The following is a 22,051-nucleotide window of genomic DNA, read 5'->3' on the forward strand; positions in this document are numbered from 1 at the left end:
CCAGGAAACATTTCTTAGCATTTGTAATGCTCTTACCCATCTCTCCTGCTGCTTTAATATCAATATTGTCATATCCACTACCGATGCGGATTATGATTCGGAGGGCTTTAAATTTCTCCAGATCTTCTCTGGTCAGAGTGATGGTGTGGTACATCATCGCCCCCACCGCCTCGTTCAACACCTGCCACAGATACATTTATATCACACTATAAACATCGGAGAATAAAGCCGTGGGGTGTTTATTAAGGACACAGAAATCATTTCTTTGTAACATCCTGGGAGGAGTATGTGGGTGTAATGCATTTCTCATGATGAGCTTGCCATGTTCATCTACATGTCATTTCATGCATTTACTCACAGATAATTGTTGCTTTTTACTCTGTGCAATTACACACAACACGTAATTCTCAATCCAACAGCAATAAAAGACATGATTAAATTTAACAGGCAATTTTCCCTTGTGATGAAACAGGAGTAATTTAACTCAATGCAATGAGATTCTACACTAAATGAATATATGCGACGTTAGTGGGTCTTATAATTGGGTCACTATGAAATAAATCACAGCCTGTGTGTTTGTATGAGCCAGTGTTTCTTGCAGTTTTGGTTTAGTATGCATACATACATACTAGACTAAGTCTATCTTATGTACCAACTTTGAATGTTCTTTTAAATAAAATACCATTTATTATTAAAAAACAAAACATTTGACTGAACATCATCATATAATCAGTCAGTCAGTCAGTCAGTCAGTAACAGATTCACATAGCTGGTGCATTTGAATTAGACAACAGTGGTCTTGGTATTTGTTGCTGCATGCTTGTTTGTTATTTATTTACTGTCTGATTTCATTTTAAGTAGAAAAACAGCACTGGAGTAGATAAATATAGAAAAATCCAGAAATAATAGTTCTTCTGATATAGACTGTCCAATTATATTTACATATCTACTGTATATAAGTATTATATAAATATTTTTCAGTACCCTGTATTAGGGTATTTTATCTGTTTGGTTGAAATGATGGTTCCTGTTTTTTTTTTTTTTTAATTGAGATATTTTGAATATTGGCTAGGTTGAAATCAATCAATCAATAAGACAGTCCAATGAGACACAAATATACATAAATACATTTTTATATATATAATTTTTTCTTTGTTTCCAATATTGGAGTGTTCAATTTTCAATTAAAATACTTTTCAACCAAAACAAAATGTTTGCTGTACTGTTAGTGATGCAGGAAATAATAGTTCAAACAGACCTTCTCATGGATTTCCTGCGTTGACTGAGCGTCACAGAACGCCACCGTGGCCAAATCCTTCAGGATGGGCATCTCTACGGTACAGTCCCTCCCGTCCAGCAGAGCGACCAGCGGCCGAGGATGCATCGGACCGTTCATGATTTGCGGCCTTATACCTGCAAAGAGAGAGAGAGAGAGAAGTGTGAACTTCCCATTTGCCCCCCTGCCATGTGCCTTGTTGTCATGGAGATTACAGTATTTGAGCAGAGTTATGAATACATTTTATTTAATAGCCTTTGGGGGGACATCTTGCTCTCTGCGTTCTGTCTTTTCACTCTCCACCATCTATTTAAAAATGACTTCAAATGAGAATTATTTACCAGAGTATTATTAAAAAATAATTGTCTGTGAGATTTTAAGGCAGAGTTGGGTCTCTTGGAGGGAAGCACGATGGATGCGAGAGATCAGGGGTCTGGCACGCTTTAAATGAGCAGTGGACACATCAAACAGAAACACAAATGACATGCTGGAGCGATCACTACATCAGAGAGGGAAGGACAGACGATTGGGCTCTCAGAAGACACACACACACATACACACACACACACTCCTTCATGTAGGTGCTCAACCAATCAATGTTCACAAAACTGTGCCGATTATTCATTTTCCAACCTATAAACAATTTCAGAGCTCTAAAAGCTTTTTTGGACAAGAACAACGAAGATAAACTTAAACTCAGTGATTTTTAAACAAACAGAGCCTGAGCCGAGCAGTACACGAACATTATCCAATCAGAGACCAGCAGGGGAATTATCCAATAAGAGAGCGACAGGGGAAATCTCGGCCCTTCAGCCATTCTCCACGAGCATCTCCACATTTACTCTGATCACAGAGGACAAAAGATCCCGACAAAACACCAATTTCTGAGATGAGAGGCTTTTTAATTTTTATTGCAATCAAAGTCTTTCCAGTTTTCTCTCAGCTAGGATAATTTTTTATTTTTACATACCCTCATTTTGTTTTAAAACCCATGACATCCCACCCATTTCAAAACTCCAAGGAGTTTTAGTGTTTGTATTTTCCATTTGCATCTTAATTTTAGTTAAAATGTAGTAATTTTTTGTTGTCATTTTTAGTTGCTATAGTTTTTTTTTCGTCATATGTCAGTTTTATTTTTTTGTTTTTTTTGTATATATTTTAAAGAGATATATGATTTTTTGCTGATTTTTTATGATGTTTATTTTATAATTTTATTTTTTTACATATTGTATTTTATTTTCGGTTAACGTTTATTTTAAGTAACGAAAATGTTTATTTTTATGGTTTTGATTTTAGTTTCCGTTTTAGTTAACTATGATAACCCTGCACATTATTATAAGAAAAATAACTTTCCCCTTAAATTAATAATTTTTTTTTACAAAGCTGTCAGATTTCTTGTTTTAAGGATAAACTCACTTCAAGTCAAGTAAGTGTATCTTAAAATACTAAGAATTTTTATTTTATTTGCAATGACTAATACTGAACACCACTGGTTCTCGCATGTCACAATGCCACAATCACAATGCGGAAAGATCAAATATGCATTATATTTGAGAGCTACAGGCAAAGAGAAGCAAACAAATGTATTCATTTGTAATAAATTTGAATATTTCCTATTAGCACAGACTACTTTTAAGGTGCTTATTTGGAGCAGTATATGATGGCTTTTGTTAAACAGAAAAAGCAGCGTGAATATTTTACCAAACATCTCCATTTGTATTCCATTATAAAGTTTGAAAGAACACAAAGGTAAGTAAATAATGAGAGATTTTTTAGTTTTGAGTGAACTATCCCTGTAATGCATGTGAAACTAATGAGAGTAGAGCGAGCGAGAGAAATGTAATACTCTCTTTGAAATCCCATGAACAATAAAAGTCTGTAAAAACAAAAGGAAATGAGGAGATTTTTCCATGGAGCCGCGTTGACGTGGATCTGTGTGTGTGTGTGTGTGTCTGTGTGTTGTAATATGGCAGCATGTACATCACAGCGTATGTGTGAGTTTCTCCACCTCTTGCTTAGGTGTGCCACTGTGATTTTAATAAGTGTGTGTGTATGTGTGTGAGTGTGTGTGACAAGCAATCTCGGATTAAAAAAAAAAAAAAACTGGCAGCCAAGTGCCTCACCTCACTGTCAACTGCTGCTTGTGGTTACCAAGCAACCTCATTTCTCACCGTCACACAATAAACACACACACAAACACACATGCATGCACAAACAACAAAAAATATTTCTGAAATGCAAAACACTCTTCTTTGCTCCAAACTAAATTGACGCTTGCAGGAAAATCAGTTAAAACAGTCAGATCACTGAAAGGTAGTCCAGGACCTGAAATAAACCAGGTGCATGTGTGAGTGTCTAATAAGAGTGTATCTGTGCTGCGTCACTTTTTCTTCTCTCTCCACCCCTCCTGATCTATTAGCCAGGGATTTGGCTGCCACACACACACACACTTATGATAAGGAGTCAGGCACACAATACACTGCGTGTGTTTGCACACACACGCAAACTAGTTTACAGATGTGTCACAGACAGCAGCCAAGACATGCGCTTGTGACACCACAGAACTGTGCACACACCACACACACATATATGCATGCATGCAAACACACTCACACACACGCACACTTTTTCTTTTGGCCGATTTTGGAAACATGCGTCTTGCCTGGAAAATGCTGCCTCCACATTCCTCCCATGAAGAGCAGCCCAAAAAACGGGGGAGAAAAAAAATGGAGGGAGGTGGCAGAGAAAAAGCAGTCTCCTGTGATTGTGTCCTGGGGGTCTCTCCCTCCTCTCACTGTCTGTCTGTCGCTCGCTCACTCCCCCATATGTGGGTAAGTGGAGATATCTGCTCGTCTTTGGTCAGTCGCTCAGCAAGGGAAGCGTTCAGAGATGGACAGAAGAGCTTGTTGTTTTCATTCCTTGTTCTAGCCTCCTGCTCTTGGTTAGTCCATCTTGATTGCCGTTTTCATTCCCCTCTTGCCTCATTTTAGAACAAACCCCTCAAGGTGAAAAAGGAGAGGAATAATTATGCCTGGCAGAGTCGAGGAGAGTCACGGAAAGAGGGAGAGGGTCAAAAATTCCCACACGAGTGCCAGTGCAAACGAGTTTTGCCGTTCCACTCCTCACGCTTCCAATCACTCCCCCTTCTGTTGCTCTTTTTTTTTTTTCGACCCAGTCCTTTTTTTCCCTCAACCACACTCCCTTGCTCTCAAATTTATGATTTGGAGACCACAGTGGTTAGAGACTGCCAGCCTCTCCCTTCCACTCACATCTCTCCGCCTGCTTTTCTTTCTTTTATTTTCTCTTGCTCTTTCTGCCTCTATTTTATTCGCCCGCCCTCTATGCTAGAAAATTACAGTCACTTCTGTCTGTTAAAATGGTATTTATTTGGATTATGTAATGTGAACACCGTATGTGTGTGTGTGTGCTCTGTGAAAGTTGCTAAAAAAGGTTAAAGAAAAACATTGAAATGAAAAAAAAAGAAATGAAAAGTGGCCAAATTAACAAACGAAAGAATAAGTGAAAAAACAAATGAAAGAACAAATAAATGAATGAAAGGACATCAAAGTAATGAAAGAAAGAAAAAAACTTAGAAAAAAAGAGAAAGACCAAACAAACAAATTAAAGAACAAACATATTAATACACAAAAAACAAAGGAACAAACAAGCAAATGAAAGGAAAAAAATACTGAATAACCAAACAAACAAACAAACAAACAAGGAACGACTGAAAGATTGATAGATTAAAACATTGATTGATTGAAATCAAGTAATGAATCAATAAACAAATATATGCTTGAAAAAAAAAGTTTGAACAAACAAATGAACCAACCAAAAAGGAAAAAAAATAACTAAAATGTCCTAAACAAGCACACAAAAAATAAATAAAAGAAAAAACAACAAACTACTGTTCAAAAATAATGAACAAAAATAAAATGAAACAAAAAAAGAAATTAACAAAGTAATGACCAAACAAAAAATGAAAAGAATGAATGAATGAATGAATGAATGAATGAATGAATGAATGAAAAAAGAACCAAACAAAAGAATAAACTAAAAAAATGAATGATGAAATTATGAACAACTAACAGCCAATGAAACAAATAAATGAATGAGCATCAAATGAATGAAAGAACAAACAAATAAATGTTTAAACAAGCCAATGCACCAACACAAAAAAAGAACAAATTAATGAAATAAACTTTGAATTAATGAAAGAATAAATAAATCAACAAATGAATGGACAAAATATAAAATGAACAAACTAACCTCCAAAACAAACAAGCAAACTAAGTAATGACCTAATGAACACTAAATGAATAGGAACAAATGAAAGGAAACAAAGTGTACTGCATAGTGCAGAAAGACACAAAAGACAAGAAGCTGCTCACGTTGTAGCTGAATGAGTGATTTTAAGCCCAAACAAAAATGTGTTTTATTTTATTCATTTATTTTTTGAACAATTCAACATTTCAGTCTTATTGTCCTGTGTATATATCTCCCCTTCTTTAACAGCATCAGCATTTTAATTCATTTTGTAGACAGTCACTAAGAATTGTTTATTACACAGAATATGTGCCAAAATCATGAAACATAATTATGTTAGCATCAGAATGTAATTTGGGCTCCTCCTTAACACATCCTTTAAATCTTGCCATATTTCTTGCACACATCTTCATTAACATGCTAACCTGCAATTTGAAAGGTGGTGAATTTTATCTTTAGCCCCTTGCATCCTTTCTTATCATGTAGACAACAGGTTAAACAAAGATATTAATATGCAATATAGTGCATATATTTAGGAAAAAGCTCCTCTTTACAGTTATTTTTCTAAAGAGTTTATGGATGCTGAGAGGTTATAGTTTACAAGCTTCACACGTTTTCTGCAGTTTGAAACACTGAATGAGCGATTACATAAGACATTTCAGTAAGTTGTATTGTAGGTTGTGTTATGTACATTCATGTTTATGTTGTACGTTGTAAAGAGAAAGATAAGATGGGTTCACGTGCCGCTTGAACTGAGGTACTTAAGCGATTGCTCATGCCACATTAAAGAGCGCCAAAACTGTATTTATTGTTTGAATTTTGTTATGGATTTGACAGAATTTTAAAGCTGATACTTTGTTTATTAAAAGGTAACAGAGCACAAAGTTTTTTGCTATTACTGGAGGGCAAGTGTGCTACACATAATATGAAGTTCACACATTAACAGAACACAGTATATGGACTAAAGATCTTGATAACAAGAAGCCATATTAGTATCAATTATAAACGAGAATTGTTAATGAAATTGCTGATTGCAAAACAATCTGGAAAAAAGGCATTACATGCTAATTTTGAAATCATAACATAAATTTATATAGTCGCCACTGGCAATCTCAGCAAAATATCACTCGCAAATGAATATTTCTGTGTTTTAGGTGCAGTCTGGAGCCCTGCATACTATTATGTTCACAGCACAAAGCTTCCTCCACTTCAAACTGAACATTTATGGAAACAAATTTGCCAAAACTGTTTAGGGCACTGCTTAGGCAATTATCAAATCACAAATTAAATAAATATGTGCACTGTGTGTTTCAGAGTGAAGCGCAGCACTGTGTTCATTTACACGCAAACTGCTCCACACAAACTCATCTCGGCATGCATTCTGAGTTTAGGGTTTATGGTTTACTGTTTGAAAATAAATGAAGACAGCCATAAATATTAGTTATGTAATGTTACAATTGAAAAATATCCCAAGAGTAAAAATTCTTAATTTGCTAAATATTTTTATTAAAAAATAAAAAAATATTATTGTTATTTACTATTATTAATAATAACATTACATTTATAGTCACAACATTTTGCAGCCCTACAAACAAAAACAGAAAACCTGGAGTTTTAAATAAATAAATAAACTTATATAAATATTTTTAATTATTCATTCATTCATTTAATTTTTTATCATAAAAATGTTATAAATATATATGGCTTCTTTAAATTCTATGAAATTAGTTTAAGAGTAAAATACGTTATTTCTGTGCAACAAAAAAAGAAGTGATGAATTTTTTATTGTTTTTTTAATATGCTTTTTTAAACCTGTTGTTCATTATTTGTTTTTTGGGGTTCTTCCAGGCAAAACTCAGATTGCAGTTTCGTTTGGTGATGAAATTTCATGCTGACCTTTCGCCTTACATATGTTATTACAGAATGACATAGTGATGTGTAAGCAAACCTGGTGTGGTGACCCAACAAGAGAAAACAAACAACACGTTAACACAGATAATTAGCACAGCATTCAATCTTCATTCTCACCCTCTTGAAGCGAACACACACACACTCAGAGCAGATGTGATCTCTCTCACTCGGTTTCATTCCCCCAAATACTTTTTTCCCCTCTATTCATTAGTTTCACATTCTCTCAGTCCATCCTTCTGTTAGTTCTCTATATGACAGGAGCCATCTGGCCTTCCAGATCGAGAGATTGGACCAGGGAACGAGAGGTTTACAATGCACACACACACACACACACACACAGCTGTGTTTTGTTACACTAAAGACAGAGGCTCTTTATGAGGTGACAGTGCTTAACATTAGGGATAGAGTTACAACAAAAACAGACACACACTTATGCACAAACAAACACACATGGTTTAGTTAAAAAAAAAAAAGCTGAGGAAACCACAGTGCACGAGAATGATTCATTGATGCATGCTACTGTCACTAATTTCTCTTATTTTCAACTCCTTCAACCACCTGACTCTGTTTTCATGGGCAACGCCCACTTTTCACAATCCAATCATTTCCCAAAGTACCAGTCTACCTTTTTTCATTTCATAAGGCAATATGTCACATCACATAAGGAAGATAGGTTTCAAAGCAAACGTCATAATACACAATGACTTGAACAAGTTTCTTTGAGCAGATACACATAAAAGTAGGTTCTTGCAGGGATAGAAATTCACACAGCATACAAAGCATCAGACAATTATTTCATGTCTTTTTTTCTTCTATAGTTTGCATTGAATTAAAGTGCTAAACAAATAAATTCAGGCCCGTCCAACATCTGTGTCTGCTTGCGCTGTCTGTGTTCATACAGAGATCTGCCTCTCCATCTACGAATGAAACTCAATCTCTGTGACCTTTTCATTTTCTCACAATGAATAATTCACCGGGACTTGTTTGCTATCTCACATTGTCACTCACACACACACACACACACACACACACACACACACACACACACACACACATACACACACACACACACACACAAAAGAAAATCTCTTCTGCAACCATCCACATGTTCTCTCATTCGTTACAAAGACACTCATCTTTTGCATCATACATTTCTTTGTTTCTAAACTCTTTGATTTTCTGCAGAGGTCAGGATTATTATAGTTAACTAAAACTATAACCATAAAAACATTTTTGTTACTTGAAATAAAATATAACTTTAACTGGAGAAAATAAAATAAAATAAAATAAATAAAATAGCTACCAAATTAAAAATTTTGTATTAAAAACACACAACTAAAAAAAATAAAAATAGAAAAACAACAAATTCTGAAAACTGAAAACAACAATTAAAACAAATTTAAAATATTATTAGAAACTATAATAGCATTTCAAAGATACTAAAATAACCTTGGAAGGGATCAACTATATATATTTGGTTGGCCTGTTCTTTGCCCTCCCTATATTTTCACAGACCACAAGAAATGATATATTTTTAAATAATTTTTTCTTCCTTTTTTTCATGCTTTACAACAGATTTATATTAGATTTATTATAATACATATATTATTCATATAATATAAAGTAATATCATATTATATTATTATACATTTTAATATAATTTTATATCAAATAAATAAATGACAATTTTAAAACAAGTTAAAACGATCTGTTTTTAAACAGCAATAATAATAAAAAAATGATAAAGCTAAAGGAGCAAAACATGGAAGGCAATGTCATTGGCAATAACCAATGCTTCCAAGACTATTGGAAAATCACAACAATGCTACCTTTTTGACATTTATATTAGCAGATTTTGCAACAACAATGTCAAATACATAACATAAAACCAAATGAAGAAGTATGCAATGCAAAAACATCCACATGCATATGAGGCTGTGATAATACAGCACTGGCCCAACAGAGCAAGTGACCTTTCTGTTAACTGTCCGGAAAATCTCTCTCTATCAGCTTATCCTTAAAGTTTAACCCTGGCATGACACCCATTTATTCATTCAGTGTTTGGTCTCTGTGGCTCTGTGCAAACATTCAGTATGCACACAGAAAAAAAGCTAGATTTAACGTGAGGTGTACATAGACTGATGCAATAAACTGCACATACATGCAAAGCGTGGTATACATTTACACTCGCATGTATTCATTTAGCAGATGCTGTTATTCAAATCAATTTACAAATAAAAAATGCTACAGCATAAGTGATTTACAAGTTGTTTAACATTTTATAAAGTTGTAAATATCAGACGCTGGGAGTTGTTTACAGCTCTCGTTTACACACTGCACCAGGGAAAATTGATTATTCATACCTTCAAACAAACCAATATCACACCCATTTCCATTCTTTAATGCTAATATGCCATGTGGGACAGTTCTATACATCAGAGACAGGTCAGATGAGTTGTCCTACTGCGGACAGGGATTACAGTACACACATTCATCCATTTCTGCAGGATTATGTTGTGATGGAGAGCGCTAACCCCAACACCCCCCCCCCTTTCCCACTGGGCCTGTTCTGCACAGATGGCTAGTGGGATTTTACCTCTCTAATCTCTTTTCTTTCATTCCCTCTCTCTCTGTCTTCTCTTTTCATTTCTTAAACTCACAGTAAATGAATATGCTGAGCTGGACAAATCGGCACTGAAACGACTTTTGGTTTTTAGTCCCTTTTGCCCCCCATTTTCATTCACTGTTTCCTCTCTTTTCCTACTCTTTCCTACTACTGTTGATTTTCTTCCAAATTTCCTTGAGAAACTGATTACATTTCTACAAATCAATTTACACCAACTACGTACAAGTCATTCGTATGCTGTACAGCCACCATTATACACTTGGACAGTCATGCAAAGACTAAATAAACCTGTAATATATATAAACTTTAGCATGCAATGCCAAGCTGTAAAAAAAAAAAATAATTCATATTACAATCAATTACAATTTTACTCTTTCCAATTCAAAATTTCATGTTTAATTCAGTTTTATTTGGTGTTTAACTAGCAATTTTTGCGTGAAAATGTTGTTTTAAGCCAATATTTTTTTTTTCAGTGCAAATATCAAAAACCCATGTAAATCCTCATAGTTTTTCAGCAAATATAAATACAGAGATTTAAATAAAAAAGGATCAATGCTTGCAAAAAGTACTATGGTACAGGAATAGAATCGTACCATGATTGATAGGCCAATTCATAAACCAATATTTGGTCACTTTGAGATTACCAAAAAGAGATTATTGAATCGAACGGAGTATTTTTATTGAATTTTGAGTAAAAAGTGTTATTTTAGTTTCATCACTTGTCACCTCATTTGCCATTATTAAAAGGTATTATCCATACAGCAAAATATCACATTATTTATCAATACCATGGTACTGAATCGTTTCTATATCCACTTAGCAAGGCTACTCCTAATAATACCATAGGATTACCATGATATGTGCCATCTGAAATGTAAACAACAGTGATGACGTCACAACAATATTTGCATACTGAATTGTAACTGGTCTTGTCCTTGCATCTAATTAACCCCACTGAAAACAAAAAATCTGATTTTTGAAAAAGCAAGTATTAAACATTTTGAGGAAAAACTCCAATAATCTTTGTTTTATTAATTTATTTACGGTACATATTACACCAAAGAAAACTAATTATATTTCACAAAAGACTGGTTGTCAAGCCAATAGCAAAAAGGCTCTGATATTGCATTTCATTATACAGAATCTATTATGCACTAGTATTCCCTTCAGAAAATGCAAATCTAGTTCAACTGTAGCTTTTCAGCACTAACGGTCACCTGTGACTATTTAGAAACACTGTGGCCTAGAATGAAAAAGCTCAACTGAACAGCCTGCACAGAGTACTGTAAAGCGTACCATGAAGCGTCCTTTCAGTGTAATTCCTCTGATCCATTACCAGAAGCGACTTATCCCAGACTACAGGATGATCATCACTCTAAATGCTCTGTTCTAAGAGCTCTGTTTCATAAAGAACTTCAAAAGTAACAAAATTATCAAATAATACCTCGGATACAATAAAACACAAATAACACATGGACACACCTGACCTGGATAAGTCTCATATGGCTTGACCATGACACCCATCGCCATGGCTACCTAATCCCTTCTTACTATAAAGGAAGGTCTTCTGCCAGGGTCGACCCTGCATGTCCATATATAGACACAATTAAACTTGGGGGCATTTAGAACGACCATATATGGTCAAGGAACAAGGAAGCAGGCTCTTGTCAGATCAGTTCATTGAAATGTATTAGACCGTAAAAAAGAATAATGGTGTATGTGCATGCTTTCTAAAAGAGCTGGCACAATAATAATAATTATAATTAAAAAAAATCAGAGCAGTCGTTGCTACCAAAAACAGGTCACCTAGCAACACACAATTAAGGAATATCCTGCGAGCCCACAGTCTTCAGCCTGTCCATTAGCAGACGAAATTACTGGCTAAACAAACAACCATCTCCCACATGCAAATGACTTTGTTGTTCATAAGAGAAGCACTCATATTCTTGCCCGCTGGGGTTTTCACAGATGTTTAGGACATGAGCAATGTACTCTGACTCTATCCAACCTGAAACATCTGGAGTCAGAGATGACTGGGGCACTGGAGAAATGCTTTCATTATATGGAACGAAAGCCAGCTAAATCCATTAACTCAAGCGAGACGCCAGAGAAGGTGTAACAGAAGCAAAGGGAGGAAAAAAGATACAAAAGGGAAAATGGAAGCCTTTGAAAGAGAAATGAAACGAGAGGAAGCGTGAAGAAGTCGCGGGTTAGAGTCTGCCATTAAAGAGTACAATACTATCTGACCTCTTTTCTAGGGATGGGTAGGATGGTCAACCAGCACTTCAAAAACTGACTAGTCCATCTAGACAAAAACTTTAAACTGCAATACAATACATAAACTAGCCAACCAGATTTTTCAATCCTTGCATTGGATGGCAGAGAGAATAACAGCAGAAATGTGTCAATAATATATCATTTACATGGTGCAAATGTTTTGAATAATTCATTTTTAACTTTAGAGTTTCATAATGTACAGCTGTTTTTGCACTGATGTCAGACTTATTAGTTATGAATAATCTTATCTTGTGATTGGAGTCTATCAAGTTCCAAAATATTTAATACACCAGATTATCCAAAAATAGTTTTTTCCACACTTATCTAACATATAAAACCTTTTTCGAGCACTAATAACTATTTTGGGATACATGCTGTTACCATGAAATATAACTCATACCATGATTTTGGTCATATTGTCCAACCCTACTGAAGCTGCTCGCTCACCAGGCACTGAACCAGTCAGCCTTTAATAATGTTTATCACCGCTCATTTCTCTCCCACTCCAGAGGCTCTCCAATCATATCCATACACTCTGATTACTATCACCACAATGTGATTATCCTGACTATGGTGATGTGTTGTTTAATTTCCTGCCGGGGTCTGACACTGCATCTCTATTTCGGCTCAGAGTAAAACTCCCAGCGCTGCTTCCCCTCCCCCTTAGTGCAGTCATTGGCCATCTTTCTGAAACAGCAAATGTGGGCTTGTAACGGTCTCTTACACCAGCTGCACCAGGTGGGATTCAAGAATAGAGGACACTAGAATGACACTTTAACCCTTTACAGTCTTTAGCATGATCTGCAAAACATGCATCAACATCAGTCCTGCAACAACATTTGAATGAATCCCACAAAAACATAGCAAAGTTACAATCTACACCAAAAGCAAAAGAAAAATATCTATATTTTGAGATTTCAAGATTATTTGACATTATTTTCATGCTAGTTTTGCAAATTTCCCACACAAAGTTGATTCTTATTAAATTGCTGTTTGATTAAATGACAATGTATGTTTTTATTTAAATCAGCATAAAAGCAGCTTGACAAATACTATTAATATATATATATATATATATATATATATAGTATATATATATATATATATATATATATATATATATATATACATACATACATACACACACAATTCACAAATGAAATAACTTTTTTGCATTATAATAATGAAAATTGATTTTCTCAAATGTCACTGTCAACTGTAAATAGAAAAACTACATGCTTAATTGTTGCTCATAATCAAAATTTCCCATTGAAGTTTGTGCTTGGCAAAAAAAACTAAACTGTCATTCTCTCCCTGTGCTGGTCCAGTCCATCATTCTGATGCTGCCTGTGTATGCCTCGAAGTGACAGTTCACATCAAACATGTATCAAAGGGCTCTACCGCTAACTGACAGGCTACACTTCACTCACAGTATCTTAGTCAAACAGATCAGCTGCGACGGGCAGATAGTGACAGAGGTTTAAACTAGCAAAGACAAACCATGAAAATAAAAATAAAAAACATGTCACTCCAAATCCATTTAGATATGCCTACTACAGAACATAGATAAAAGCAATGTAATACAGAATACCAAGTCAAAATAAAACACAATCACTGACACCCTGAAGCTGATAATGACTAATACTGCAGAAACGTGACTGACTAATAACCTAACAGGCCACTGAACCACAAGGCAACATAATGAAAACATGCTAGCACACTCTAGCACAATTCACCATACTTTTAATTGAGCTTGTGCTAGACTACAGAAGTTCAATATTCTGTGGTTTGTAATTTTGCAATGACAAGGTATAAAAAAATGAAGAATGACACACTAAATTTATTAATATTTTCTAAGCCTTTATGCAAAAAAAAATAAAAAAATCTTTGAAGTACTAGATGAATACACCTAGAAACATCATTACTAACTCAATTCATTAGTATTTCAACAACAAAACAAACACCATTGTTTATTCCTCAAAGAAGGATTCTCTGTGTAGCATTTCTGAAAAGTGAAGTTCAAAGGGAAAAAAACGGAATATAACTGAATCAATTAACCTACAACCATATGATTCAGACACTCTCACTCCGACACAGACAGTTAGGAGCTGGAGCATTGGAGGGGGTGAAGGCGAGGAAGATAGGAGAACATGAAGGTAATGGAAGAGGGCTTTGATTTACTTGTGTCTGGCGATGCCATAGTGGACACAATGACTGGAGGTCCAGTACGCCGACTGAGCTTCTGATTAGCCAGACTCGCATTTTGGCCTGGGACAGCACCACCAATCGGTACTAGGACTCTGTCTGAGGATGCTCCAGCCTTGCGCATTACTTGTGGGCTTACATGGGGACTAGGCATGGGCGACATTGTGGCCAAACTCCGATCCCTCTTCATCAACTCCATTGGTACAGTATAGTTGGTGGTGTATGCCTTTGGAGCCTGCTGGGGTGGCAAAGCAGACACAGTCATTGGTTGGGGAACTGCAGGCAGTGCTGGAAATGGTTGTGGCATTGCATGGATTTGTGGTGGTATTCCTGGTAGATGTGATGGAATGGCTACCTGTTGGGACATCGCAGTCATAGGTGACATGGGCAGACCAGCATGTGGATTGTAGCCTGACAATGGGCGAGGCTGCACTGGAACCATAGCACCACCGTATGCTCCTGCAGACCTGGCTCCAGGATACCCGCTGGTCTCAAAAAACTGCTGGGAGGGAGCACTGCTGGGTCTGCGACTATAACCTTCACCCATCCTTGGAGATATAGTCTGCATTTGGGTAGAGGGAGGCTGCATATACTGGGACTCCAAGCCCGGAGTCAACGGTGGCGGCTGGTGCACGTAAATGTCACTGCGATGGCTAAAGCTGTTGGATCTGCCACGGACCGGAGCACTGGGATGCAAGGGGGTAGCAGGAAGGATTTCAGGTGGTCGCTTGCAACCAAGCACAACACGAGATAGAACCCGAGCTTGTCCCAAGTTTGGGGCCACTGAACGCACATCATTTTCCTCCATAACAGCCAACATTTTAGTGGAGTCAAAGCCCTGCTGCAGCAGAGAAGTGATGGTGCTTTCCGAGACGCCCTCTTTTTGCAGCAATGCCAGAAACTCAGGATCTGCATTTTTTTTAGGATCTACAGGAGCCACTGGGGTCTGAGGAACAGTAGGAGGAGCAGCAGCAGTAAAAGGCTGAGTAGGAACTTGAGGTAACAGAGCAGGAACAGTAGCCACACTTGGAGTGTTTACTGGGGCAGGGGCTGTAGGGGGAGCTGGAGTATAGACAGGATTTGGGGGTGCCACGGGTTGCATATGTGGAACTTGCTGCACTAGATGAACCTGTGGTACCTGCTGAACTTGCTGCACTGGCTGATGGGGGTGCCACTGGTTGCGCATTTGCTGTTGCTGTATTTGTTGTTGCATTTGTTGCTGTGCCTGTTGTTGGGCTTGCTGTTGCTGCTGTATGGTGTATGGTGAGGGGTTTTCCTGATGCATGACCATACCTCGGGCAGTTCCATCCATTCCTTGAGCAACTGGTTCAACCACCAGGCAGGTGGCAGCTGGCTGATGAGGATCAATTGACCTTCTGTTAACATCACTGTAGACTGAATGGCTAGTGAAAGAGGCAGGTGGCTCAGCACCATAACGTGGAGAATTTGGCTCCATTATATAATGAGCAGGAGATGGTGCTCGGCTTGGAATGCGCTGTCCATCCTGCATCATTTTGGTGCTAGGAGTAGCAGGTGGGGGTCCAGGCAGAGACGCTTCTCTGTAAATACGACCCATGTCATGAGCAGTTGGAGGTGGGGGAGGAGGTATGCCAGGTGTTGCGGCAGCAGAACAAGGCCGACCTCCTGAGCTCTGTTCCCACAGTTGCCGAGGACCAGCCATCATTCCATAATGTGAAGATGACCTATTAAGAGAATGGGGTTGCTCTCCATGATAAAAACCCTCTGTTGGCCGTGGTGGCATGCCTGAGTCTTGCTGATAGTAATTGTGGTGTGCCAGGGAACCACGGGGAGCCATGGGTGGCCGATCGTAATGGCTGTTCAATTCAGGAACAGAGTTCTTTCTTACGTTACGAGGGTCCGGAGGATCCAAATATCCCTGATTGTAAAGAGATTCCTGGTAGGAGTCTTGCTCCCGTTTCAAATCCAGGTCAGGGTGACGCACTCCAGGTGGTGGTTCATACCATCCCCCTCCTGCATCCGCTCCATACCTCAGCGAGTTGCGTCGACCAGCCATCCGGGCCTGCTGCTCGTAAACACCGTCACTGCGCTCCCAATGACCCTCATTCACACCCAGCGTGTCCCAGCTCTGGGAACGGCCGATCGGCAACTGCTTACTGGAGATCAACATGAGGAAGAGATATACCTTACTCACAGGGAAGAAAAATGAGAAAGGCTTTCCTTTAAGATTCTAGTTGCAGGGTGTCAAGTGGTGCGAGGAAGGAGGGTGAAATTAAAAAAAATTTAAACAGAAGTATCGCTTTTCACCTGAGGTCCAGTTGTAATTTCTTTCTCCGGTCTCTATCACAGTAGCAAGGTCTGGCTATCAAATGGCTCCTCTTGCTTGGTGATCGGTGAATAATTAATCTGGGGAATACTGCTGGTGGTGATGGAAGCAGGAAAGAGGACACCAAGTGCTCTCACAAATAACATTGGTAGTTGAAGCCTGCCTGACTACTCCATTCTGGCAATGCAATGTGACAAGCATGAACAGACAGAAGGAAAGCAAAGAGAGAAAACGGAGAGACAGGAAGGAAAATTTTAACAAGGGGAGGGTTGTTGTGGGGGGAGGCAGGGGCTTGTGATAATCCAGCGAAGCCGATCCGCTCCAACTCCGAACATTTTACTCGTTCAGATTGCTATGAGGGATTACAGACCAAATAAAGCCAGCTTAAATCCACTCTTCACCCTTGTGACGTCACATGCAAATGCGCACGAAATGTGTCCCTGATGATAATGAATACAATGAAATCCCTTTGGACAGGAACACATGCTGCCATGGACACGCTTACCTGATGCCAATGACTGAGGTGGTCTGTGCTTCTTTCAAAAGCCTGGCCAGCTGGCATTAAGCAGGCAGTCTTTGCTGGACTCCAAGAGATGGGCCAGTGGGGCAGGCCAGTGAAACTAATACAGACCTAATGCAGCAGGGCAGAATTGTGTAGCACTGTCAGGAAACGTCAAATCCTGATTGAACAGTAATCCTATGATGGGCCAGCGATGCCTGCAGAGCTATGCAAATGCAGAGATCCAGCATCACCACTCATCTATTGCATTATGACCCAAGCCAACACCAGCGCAGCTATATGAACTACTGCCTCCAAACACCCTACACATCACACCAACAATGAGGTCACAAAGCTTCTGTAAGCTTATGGATCACAATGCTTTAGCTTTTAAGAGGTTGGGTTAGTATTCAATGCATTACTAGTTTGCGTGTTGTTTTTTTGTGTGTGTGTATTTTTCTGTTGTTTGTTCAGCACTCAGGTCTGCAGGTGCAGTTTTAAAGTGCTTTAAAAAATAAAGTGAATGAATGAATGAAAAACAATTAGCTTCATAACAAAATCTATCAGACCTGAAGCAAACTGTAATACCATTCTTAGTGAAAATTACATAAGGATGCTGAAATTTCTCACAAACAAAATAATCACATAAAAATTCTTAGCTACCTCTTAAAAGAAGAGCCCATCCAAAAATGAAAATTCTGTCGTGATTTACTCACTCTTATGTCGTTCCAAACCTGTTTGACTTTCTTTCATGAAACACAACAGAAGATATTTACATACAATGAAAGTCAATGGGATTAAGTGTTGCTTTTGTGTTCTCCAAAAGAAATAAAAGCATACAGACTTGGAACGACATTAGGGTGAGTAAATTATGACAGAACTATCCCTTTAACATAACAATGACTGTTTTTAGACATTCATTTTACATAAACAAAGAAACCATCACCCCATGTTTTGATATTCCCCACTGAGAAAGCACAGCTATGTTATTAAGATAAGCATTATAAAACCCACAGGGGGTGAAAGTCAAAATCTGGAACATCAAATAATACTACAATATCTAAAGGCTTGCAAATGTTTTTCATGAAAAACATTCCAACAATATGAATGTTAACAGCTGAATCTTGAGTTTTCGGTTTAGGAAAAGCGTTTTGTTGCGAACAGATTTTGTCCACCTGCCACTGAAACACTCCCCCCAAATCCTTTCTGATCCCCACAAACACCAGAGAGAGAGAGAGATGGAGAGGAAGGGAGAGAAAGAGACTTGTGAGGATAAAATTAATAGGGCATATTCTTTGTCTATCCACAGTCATTGTGATACATTCTGCATTCTGATACAATCTAAAGCTTTGCACAGTTTTAAAGTGATTTTCAAGCATTTCGCCTTGTTTTGATCCTTTCACTTTTATAAAACAATGTTTGATGCCAGTAATACAGCAATGCCAGGAATTTCATTTTAGCTTTAAGCCTGTTGTTCAGAATCAACAACACCTGTATATGTTAGCATTTTCAGATTACAAACGAGCCCCAATATAGTTTACTTGTCATAAGTAACCTAACTGTACTCTGTACACAGGCACGTCACAAAAATCCATATTAACTACTTCCAGGTTGTTGCTGAGTTAATGAAACACACAAACACATAACACATTTTTTTAGAATGCACTATTTTTTTTAACACTTTTCAGCAACACATGAAAACTATTTTCATAATCAACAGTTCCCTCGCCTCATCGTCATATTGCATTCTGGAACTGAATTCTCTGTGTTTGCTACATGTCAAGCTCCCTTATAATTATGCTGCCTACCTTTTGGGGCGTGGCGTTGATGCCTTACTAGTTCACTAGGTTTTGGCACAGAGAAAGAGAGAGTATTTAATAATACAGCCAAATAAAATCAAATCTCTCTGGAAGGGTCTTTTCTTTCTCTTTGTGACTTTCACTTACAGACACAGTGAGGATAAAATTGGGTTCTTTAATAACTGCTACACAATTACCAAAAAGAAAACCAACATGGATCAGTTCAGTTGCAACACAATGGAAAAATCAAGAACAGTTTCATGGCAACAGTGTATTTAGTTATCCTTCTGCAGAACTTTAAGGAACAAAAGAGAGAAAGACTGAGAGACTGGAACAAAGGAAAAGAGAGAGAATTTTCATAAATCCTTTGTGCCCGAGAGACTGCGATCTAATACAAAAACCCTGTGGGATGTTTGGCTTCAACAAGCTTCTCTGCCTATCTGGGAATGCATGTGTAAGCAATTTTATACATGACTACTAATACGAGAGCTCTTTGAGGGAAGCAAATTCATAAAAAAAGGATATGAAGTGATTAAAAGCAGAATGGGGCGAAATGAAACATTATTTTAACTAATTTACTCTCCTTCTGGTTCAGCTGGGAGTTCCTAATGCTATATATACTGTGTGCTTATATATTTAAATTGCTCATAAACTGACAATTAATCAAAATGTTCTAATTTTGTTATAAGAACAACTCGCACTGAATTAAAAGAAATACTCTGTGGACAAAATGATTTAAACTCTATTATGGTATGGCATGATTTCAATCTAGTCTAAAACATCATTTTATTATTTAAAACTATTATAGTATTATTTAATACGATTTTCATTTAATTTAAGTTAGTAATTTTATGTGCTTTGTCATTTGCATTTATTTTTTATTTTAGTTTTATTTTTAGTCATTTTAGCACTTTAACATAAAAATTAACATAACTGCCAAGGCAACATTTCTACTTTTTGTTGAAAAAAAGTTTATTTTTTATTTTTAAATAAATTAATAATAATAATAATAATAATAAATAAACTTTACAATTTTCCCTCCATATTAACATTTTATTATATTTTGGCTTTACCAATAGATTTTCTTTTTAATAGTTTTAGTTCACATCACTGGTCTTAAATGGCCTTTAGCTGGTCTAAACTGGTCTGGATGGTTGAAAAGCTGGACAACCAGCTAGTTGGTCTAAGTTTGACCTGGTAGTGCATCTTGGGTCTGGTAGACCTCGCTGTATAGAAACACACCAGCTACTATGTTCCAGAAAACCAGCTCGCCCTGTTATTCCAGCAAGGGTATTAAATATTAACTTGTCACATACTATAATAATCTGAATACCCTGATCTTCCATTATGCAAATACAATCAACATATTGTTATGAGCCTTGTCTCTTTTCTTCTCAGAAGCACAGCAACCTTGGTTCATGCACACATACAGAGCTACATTTCATTCAGAAAAAACAGTGCAGCCCAATTTATAACCACTCAAGTTCTCCTATTGAACAGCTAGTGGAAGAGCTCTCAGATTATACACATTTTAATAAGTTTTTCTTATGCAGCCTCTGCACAGCAATGCAGCTGACAGCTCTATATTCAGATATCTCACTGTAACACATTCACAACTTCACTTTCTCATTTCTCTTCTCTATTTCTTCTTTTTTGCTGATTTCTCCTCTGCAGCAGAATTCCCTGGAGTCCCACCATGGTGCTGTAATAAGGCTCTTTTAAAAAAAAAACAATGAAAGAGGGAGACTTGACATTTCTTCATTTTAGGAGGTATACTGAAGAACTTGGCTTTTCCAACTCTGGGAAAACAAGTCAGGCGTTTAACGAGCCAGCGGCTGCAGATGTGATGACTGCAGGCTTTAGGGAATATGACTACGACTCAAGTTTCTGACACCTGATCTTTCAGACGTGAACTATCTCTTTGAAACTTCACCTAGCGGTTAATATGTCACACACTTGCACTACTTAACTTCAGTGACAGGGGACACCACAGCACAATAGCTAAATTCCCTCAATGAAACGCTTCCTAGAGGAACTTACTGATATTCCAACAAATTACAAACTCACAAAAAAAAAAAACCTGATAACTGGGATTTTTTGAACATTGTCGTTTAAACACCTCTTTTGAGACGCTTCTAGTCTCTACAAGCAAGAAGCTGGGGGTAAATTTGTGTGTTTTTAAGTGCAGCACTGCATTCTAAATAAAAGCTTGATAGTTAAACGTGAAAATGAAGAAATAAAGACTAATAAATATCAGTATTGTTATTTTATAGTTTTATAGATAAATTAAGAATCATTACTATTGCAATATTTCACTGTAATATAAAAAACGAGTATAAGAAAAACAATAATATTCTTAATGAAAATATTACAATAGTAATAAACCTTATTTTATTTAATATAATAAAAAATAATAATAATATAATCAAAAAATATTAATAATATTTATACATTTATACAAACATTTTTATCAGGAAAATAAATAAATAAATAGCGTTATTTTGCTAATGCAAGCATGCATGAAATTTGTCTTTGAATGCAACAAGGGTAACTCAAATAGCATTAAAGAAATGTTGTGAGTTCAATTCAAATTCAGTCAAAAGCTTAAAGTTGATTACCGCAGAAAAAAAAAATGAAACTCGTCCCTCAGCTTCTTTGAAAAAAGTCAATGCAATACACAACAAAACAACACTTTTTAAAAAGCACAGCTATTTGCAAACTCATTTTACTTCCACAATCTGATGTATTTCCAAGTACAAAAATGTGGGAGGAGTCAAATCAATTGTCAAAAAGGGCCAGTCCATACCAGAATGGAGACAGACTGATTACAAGTTTATTAAAACACTGTCTAAACAGCTATTTGACTATTGGTTAAGACTAACTTTTG

General features: G+C 36.9%; 1 protein-coding gene across 6 annotated transcripts in view; it reads right to left on the minus strand.

Moving 5' to 3' along the window:
- The window catches only part of LOC109053093 (C-terminal-binding protein 2), a 42,825-nt gene that overhangs the window by 6,844 nt on the left and 13,930 nt on the right, over nucleotides 1–22,051 (minus strand). The window contains exons 1-3 of one of the 6 annotated variants that reach the window (XM_042773572.1): nucleotides 15,855–17,675; nucleotides 1,259–1,413; nucleotides 37–181 (exon numbers count right to left, since the gene is read on the minus strand). In XM_042773572.1, the coding sequence (XP_042629506.1) occupies nucleotides 37–181; nucleotides 1,259–1,413; nucleotides 15,855–16,710 (1,156 nt within the window). In that variant the 5' untranslated portion in view covers nucleotides 16,711–17,675. Of the gene's footprint in view, nucleotides 1–36; nucleotides 182–1,258; nucleotides 1,414–3,938; nucleotides 4,599–14,537; nucleotides 19,797–22,051 lie in introns of those variants that run through there. The other 5 variants (XM_042773567.1, XM_042773570.1, XM_042773566.1 and 2 more) reach the window with 5 other exon arrangements.

Source organism: Cyprinus carpio, chromosome A17 (assembly GCF_018340385.1).
Source record: "Cyprinus carpio isolate SPL01 chromosome A17, ASM1834038v1, whole genome shotgun sequence".
Taxonomy (NCBI): Eukaryota; Metazoa; Chordata; class Actinopteri; order Cypriniformes; family Cyprinidae; genus Cyprinus; species Cyprinus carpio.